The 7,615-nt window shown below is 36.9% G+C and overlaps 1 protein-coding gene across 1 annotated transcript in view; it reads right to left on the bottom strand.

Moving 5' to 3' along the window:
• dmrt1 (doublesex and mab-3 related transcription factor 1) overlaps nt 1-7,615 on the bottom strand; it is a 33,620-nt gene continuing 26,005 nt past the window's right edge. Inside the window, exon 5 of the mRNA XM_073841139.1 lies at nt 1-134. Coding sequence (XP_073697240.1) covers nt 1-134 — 134 coding nt within the window. The remainder of the gene's footprint in view (nt 135-7,615) is intronic.

Below are 7,615 nucleotides of genomic sequence, written 5' to 3'. Positions count from 1 at the left end.
TTATTTGGTTGGCCCCTCTACGATGGAGTCGACGGAGAAGGTTATAGACTCAGAGCTGCTCTCGCACTCCAGCTTGTTCTCATTGTTGATCATTGAGGTGATGGACACTGAGTCTTGAACTCCATCAGAGAAAGCTGAAATAAGATGGATCATGACAAACTATTTTTTGTTTATCAGTAAAGACTTTTTTTTGTGCCTGAGCACAATCTGATTATGGCATCTGTGATACATGAAACCTGAAGCATGCATGTAACTTGAGCTTTTTGGTTCCTGACATTTTCACATTTAATGGCAAAGTACAATGGTGCCAAAGAGTATTTGGACACTTAAGCCTTACATAAAAATCTTTGAATGTCTTTGGATTAGAAACAAAATATCAAGCCAAGAAGCGTTTATCTGAATGTTAAGTTTTAACAACAATAAACAATAGATCTGAATATACACGTGGATACCTGTGTGAACTTGAGGGCAAACATTTTCATACACTGCTGTTGAAAAGTTTAGATCGAAACAGTAAAACCAGCAATATTGCTAAATTGCTATAATTTAAAGGAGACCTATTATGCCCCTTTTTACAATTATAATACAAGTCTCAGGTGTCCCCAGAATGCGACTGTAAAGTTTCGGCTCAAAATACCTCACTATTACATTTATTATATAATTTTGAAAATGCCTATTTTGAGTGGAACAGAAACATGTTTTTAATGCATGTTTTTTAAATGCAAATAAACTGCTGCTCCCCGCCCCCTTTTCCAGAATAGGACTGTGCATTTACAGCTCGTTACTCGGATACTCTGATAAAAAAAAAAAAAAAAAAAACATCTTTTCTATCATGCTGAAATCATGCGTTTTAAACCATATTACTTCAAACTTCTGATATAGGGTAACTTTTTGATATAGCGCACACATCCAAAGCACGCACAAAAAGTGGAACTCTCTTTCATGTCTTATTGCACTTAAACTTTCAAATCCACACAAGTTTATGTTAAAAACACAGGAGTTACAAAAATAGTCAGCTATGTCTGTGAAGGAAAACAGCTGGGAAAGAAATCACATGTTTATATTATATCTGTGTGGCAGCAGCGTAATATACAGTAAATAAATCAATAAATCCACTGCTCTCTTGTCTCGTCTGAGGCTGGGACTCTAAATAGTGTTCTGTGCTCGTCTATGCAGCCAACGACAGAACAGTTAGCATGCTTTGCTCAAACTTTTGCCATGGTGTTAGAACTGGTACACCATTGTTGCTTATGAAAACTAAATGACGGCGCTGTGGGTGGAATCTTGCAGATTAAGGGGTGGTAATATTATAATAAGATCCCCTTTCTATGTCTTGTTCACATGATTGCAGAGAAAGGCTTACCAAAGCAAAGTTACTAGGTTGTGCTGTTTGACATTTTCTGGGTTGGTAGATGCACTGGGGACCTGATTATAGCACTTTAACATGAAAAAAGTCAGATGTTCATGATATGTGTCCTTTAATATGTGATTATAGCTGGGGAGGTAGAGGGTTTCAGAGAAACTCTGAAAGCACGTTCTGAAATGCACAAATGAATGCTAACCAGCAATTTAAATGTAAAGTAGCAAGCTCATTGGCTGTGTATGCAACATGAACCAATCAGCTTGTGCCAAGAGTTTAATGATGTAAATATCATCAATTTGAATTAAGCACCCATCAGCATTTTCCATCTAGAGTTTTATGAACTTTCACAGAACTTGGCATTTAAACCAACTGTATGATAGGACTGGGGAAATAAAACAATGCATCGCAAATCGAGAAATAATTCTGCATTGATTTTGAGATTTTCCAAATGCATCGCAATTTTCTCTCGAATTTATTCTGAGCTTAGTTTTTAACAGCAGCTGGTACTGCATGCTTTAGAAACAGCCGTACTCTGCTTGGTTCCTGTTCTTTACACACACTTGAACCTAAAAAAATAATTCATTAAGTTTGAAAAGTTTGAAGCGAATTTACATTGAGCTGTGTTTACATTAATCTCGTGTCATAAAGGCGTTCATGGCCAAGGTGTAATTATATCACTCAGCCAAACGCACAAGTGCTCTTCAGCACTCTTCTTCGGATAAAAAGAGCGCCATCTGCTGTTAAAATCTAAGCTCAGAATCGATTCCAGAGAGAATCGCAATGCATTCAGAATCGATCCATGAATCGTGATGCTTCAATTTATTGTGACAGTTCTACTGTATGAGCAGTGCTCTCAGCACTCAACATTATAACAAAGTAAAGACAGTGCTGCTTTTTGACAATCACACACTGCAGTAAGTTCTGGCTACTTTTGCAAACTCACTCAAGCAGAAGATACGCGTATTGAGCAAGACAGACTGCTGAGTGAGCACAAGGCTATAGAGCAAGCAGCACAGGACATGACTGTACTGTTCTGACTTTGTGCAATACCTGTGTACAGACCAAAATCAGAATCACATTAATGCTCCGGATGGCATTAAATAAACTTTGATAGTTATTAGGTTACATTTTAACACCAGGGCCAAATCATCTGCTTAAATGTAAAATGTAAATGTAAAACCGAAACACTAGCAGCACAAACGTTATAGTTCCCTATAAACATGCATGGTGGTTTGTGCATTGAGCCAGGTCACCGCTCATCTCCATATGCATATGATTCTAATACATTACAGTCTCTACCGAGTCTATCAAAGTTACGAGTGTCGGGAGGGGCGACACACACAAATCCTGTTCATCTGCTTTTCTGACCTTCATAACCTGAGAAAAGGAGCATAAAGGATCTTACTGTGCCTCTCATCCCTTCTTGCCCTCCCTCTTTTTTCATCTGCCTCTCCTCCTGCGCTGCTCTGGCGTGGAGGTAATTAAGGGGTGCTGGCGAAAAGGAGTAATTTTTCTCCTCATTAACTTCCTGATTGGTTTCAGGCTACAAAACTTTGCGCTCCGCCTGCAGTTTGTCACCAATTCCAAACTGGCCAATCGTTAATACTAATGTTTGTGTAGCTAAACTGCGCCGGCGCTCTCTGTACAACAATAATACATGGAGTGAGGGTAAAAGAGGGGGGGCTGGAATTAGCCGTGGCTGTGTTAATTCTGAGGGAGTTCATCAGGGGGAAATCTATGGTGTAATTAAAGGCAAGATCTCGCGGGTGAGTGGACAGGTCGTTTGTAGGGACAGTAAATCAGCTGTGGGGCTGTTTGGCAAGCGGACATGTTCTGTGTCATGGCTTCGTTGCCTTTGATTATCATTGCATTAGCACTTAATATAGACTAATGTCGGATCAGATCGTAAACACTCTGTAATACAGACAATCGGGCCTTTAAATGTGCAGATATAACCAAATAATAATGAAACAAGTAAATGGATTTCTTTGACTTTTAAAATACAGCATATACAGTTGAAGTCAAAAGTTTACATACACCTTGCAGAATAATAATTACGAAATAATAATTATTTTAGCAAAATAAGAGGGATCATACAAAATGCATGTTAGTACTGACCTGAATAAGGTATTTCACTTTAAAGATGTTTACATATAGTCCACAAGAGAAAATAATAGTTAAATTCATAAAGATGACCCTGTTCAAAAGTTTACATACACTTGAGTCTTAATACTGTGTTGTTACCTGAATGATCCACAGCTGTGTTTTTTTTTTTTTTTTTGGTTTAGGGGTAGTTGATCATTAGTCCCTTGTTTTTCCTGAACAGTTAAACTGCCCGCTGTTCTTCAGAAAAATCTTTCAGGTCCCACAAATTCTTTGGTTTTTCAGCATTTTTGTGTATTTGAACCCTTTCCAACAATGACTGTATGATTTTGAGACCCATCTTTTCACACTGAGGACAACTGAGGGACTCGTATGCAACTATTACAGAAGGTTCAAACGCTCACTGATGCTTCAGAACGAAACACGATGCATTAAGAGCCGTGGGTGAAAACTTTTTGAATTTGAAGATCAAGGTAAAAATTTTTCTTTTGGGAAAGATGTATCTTCTGCAGCTTCAGAAGGGCAGTACTAAATAAATAACATTATATTTAGGCAAAATAAGAAAAATGTACACATCTTTATTCTGTTCAAAAGTTTACACCCCTGGCTCTTTATGCATCGTTTTTCCTTCTGAAGTCATTGTTGGAAAGGGTTTAAATACACAAAAATGCTGAAAAACCAAACAATTTGTGGGACCTGAAGGATTTTATTAAAGAGCAGTAGCAGTTTAACTGTTCAGGACAAACAAGGGACTCATGAACAATTATCACTGAAAAAAAAAAAAAAAAAAAAAAAAAAAAAACAGCTGTGGATTATTCAGGTAACAACACAGTATTAAGAATCAAGTGAACAGGGCCATTTTTATAAATTCAATTATCATTTTCTCTTGTGGACTATATGTAAATGTCTTTTATGTGAAACATCTTATTCAGGTCAGTACTAAATAAAAAATAACATGCATTTTGTATGATCCCTCCTATTTTGGTCAAATAATTAACATTTTGCAGATTCTACAAGGTGTATGTAGCTTTGACCTCAACTGTATTCACTACTGTATTATGACTTTTTAAGAAATCTAAATAATTTTTTGACACCATCCTGCTGAAAAATAAATAAACAAAAAAACAAGCTAGTTTGCTGGTTTTTATGCCATCTAAAACCAGCTTAAGCTGAAGTGTTTCAGCAGGCCATATATTCAATACGAATAACGTTTATAAAACCTTTACAAAGTTGCCAAACAAGACATTTCCTACAAAAAAAAAAGAAAAAAAAGAAATCACACATGTCTGTCAAGTCTAAAACAGTATTGAAACAAGAGAGGATTTACTTTTCTGTACGCCCAAAAAGAGCTTATTCTCCCATCTGAACTTTTGCCCTATTCACCCTTGTTCGGCAGACTATCTTAGATTTCCAAACTATTAAACAGTCTTTGTGTAGTTTAACAAAAGGAAGCTTTTTAAAAAAAGGAAAAAAAAGAGCATGAAAAGGGGAGGGGAAACAGTGAAAGAAGCTCAATCATTTCTGGCAGTTTGGAAAAAGTGAACAAAAGCCCAGATGTGAGAGAAGATGGTAATTCAGGGTTGATCTATTGTGGATAAGCTCTTTCCTCTGCAACTCATATACTGCCAGCGCTGGGCCATGAGGGTCCATAATGCCTGCACTTAGATAAACACAGAGTTGCATAGAGATAACGCACACGGAGGTGCTCACACACACAAGCATACATACATGCTTGAACGTGCGTACAGATGCACTCACACACATGCTTACACTGATTAAAAATAAAAATAAAAGGTCATTATATCAGTCGAACTCAGATGTATCAATCTAAAAATCATTCTGAAACTGGCTGTTAAAGGAGAACTCCGGTGTGATTTTGACCTAAAGTGTATTGAATCATGATACCGAGTGTAAACGTACCTTGCATATCTCATCTCGTCTTGTCCACTGCTGTCCGAAATCTGGGGTCAGTTAGCCGATGCTCACAACAGCTTGTCAATGAAAGTCAATCGGGCATCGAAGGAGCCATGTAAATAAATCACTGTTTTACGCCATTTACGAGGCACAAAGTAGCTCCACACTTCATTGGTAGACTTCCAAGGGCCCTGACATTTAAAACGAGACATTGAGAACTCAGAAAAAGCACCGGTAGTTTATTTACAAGTAGATTTATACAGACAGTACCTGCAAGAAGTTTAGCGCCCGCCGCCATCTTAAATGTAGGCACGATAAGTCGAGTGTCGAGCACCAAGGAATTTATCAGCTTATCAACGTATCAGGTTGTAGTTTCCTTGGTGTTCGACACTCGACTTATCGTGCCTACATTTAAGATGGCGGCGGGCGCTAAACTTCTTGCAGGTACTGTCTGTATAAATCTACTTGTAAATAAACTACCGGTGCTTTTTCTGAGTTCTCAATGTCTCGTTTTAAATGTCAGGGCCCTTGGAAGTCTACCAATGAAGTGTGGAGCTACTTTGTGCCTCGTAAATGGCGTAAAACAGTGATTTATTTACATGGCTCCTTCGATGCCCGATTGACTTTCATTGACAAGCTGTTGTGAGCATCGGCTAACTGACCCCAGATTTCGGACAGCAGTGGACAAGACGAGATGAGATATGCAAGGTACGTTCACACTCGGTATCATGATTCAATACACTTTAGGTCAAAATCACACCGGAGTTCTCCTTTAAGATGTTACAGGCTGATATAAGTGGTTGGTAGGTACACAATAAAAAATGCTGGGTTTAGCCTGATTTTATTGTTCATTTTATTGGGTTATTTTTCATATTTCTACCTAGGTGCTGGGTAGTTTCTCTATAACTAAGCTGCTGGGTCATTTTTTCTACCCAACCGCTGGGTTGAGCCTGTCTCAGACGAAACAACCCAGCTGTTATTAGTTATAGTCAGAGCGCAGGCTTTTTGAGTTCTCCACAAGATAGAGTGGTTCTCAGTGCCCCTGTGAACTTCTTTAGTGAAATAAAGGTTTGTACACATTTTATTTCAAGTCTTTACTGTGCTGTGAATGATATTATTTTACACAACGCAACATACAAGGATGAGATGTCAGTCATCTGCGTCAGTCAGCAGTTGTTCATTTCACAAGACAGAAACACCTTTTGCTTTGCATAACATAAACAGATTTTATTTTTTAGAATAATTCATTTAATTTATTTTGGTGTTAAAATATGGTCTCTAATCTTAGTACTGTTTGTTTATGGGCAGGTTATGGAGTCAGTCATGGCATCTTTCAGCAACGAGTGAAACATGAGGCGGTGGTCTAAAGTTCACAATTCCCCTGGCAAACAGCAGCCCATCATTTTAGTGAAAAGTGATTACAGAGAACAGTTGAATACAATTAAATTAAAATGCTACTTTTAAATGTTAAAAGTTAAAAGAAATGTTTTATTTCTAAAATGATAACGAGTGTTATCATGTTAAACAAGTTTATGTTATGTAATATTGTAAACTAGGCTGTTTTCACCCAAATATATATACACATGTTTTTGTCCATTGGTGTTCTTGCTTAATAATGAATGTTCATCTTTTGATTATTGCTGTAGCCTCTATAATTCTGTATGTGATTTTTAATTTCCAGCCCATTTTAAGTCAGCAATGTTATAATTTTAAACAATAATTGACTAACACATATTGTCATGTTACAATGTGCCCTTCAGACATTACAATGTACCCCACCCATGGGGCATTCTGTCACATTTCACTTCCATTATTTTGGAGTAAATTAAAAAAAAAACATATACACTGTAATTATAAAAACATTGTTGAACCATATTACCATTACCATATGTGACCCTGGACCACAAAACCAGTCATAAGGTTAAATTTTATAAAACTGAGATGTATACATCATATGAAAGCTCAATAAATAAGCTTTTTATTGATGTATGGTTTGTTAGGATAGGGCAATATTTGGCTGAGATACATCTATTTGAAAATCTGGAATCTGAGGGTGCAAATAAATCAAAATTTAACAATGCATATTACTAATCAAAAATTACATTTTGATATGTGTACAGTAGGAATTTTACAAAAAATCTTCATGGAACATGATCTTTACTTAATTTACTAATGATTTTTGTCATAAAAGAAAAATCAATTATTTTGACCCATACAATGTATTTTTGGCTATTG

Source organism: Garra rufa, chromosome 5 (genome assembly GCF_049309525.1).
Source record: "Garra rufa chromosome 5, GarRuf1.0, whole genome shotgun sequence".
Classification (NCBI taxonomy): domain Eukaryota; kingdom Metazoa; phylum Chordata; class Actinopteri; order Cypriniformes; family Cyprinidae; genus Garra; species Garra rufa.
The sequence above is the reverse complement of the archived record's forward strand: the minus strand, read 5'-3'. Positions and strand labels throughout refer to the sequence as shown.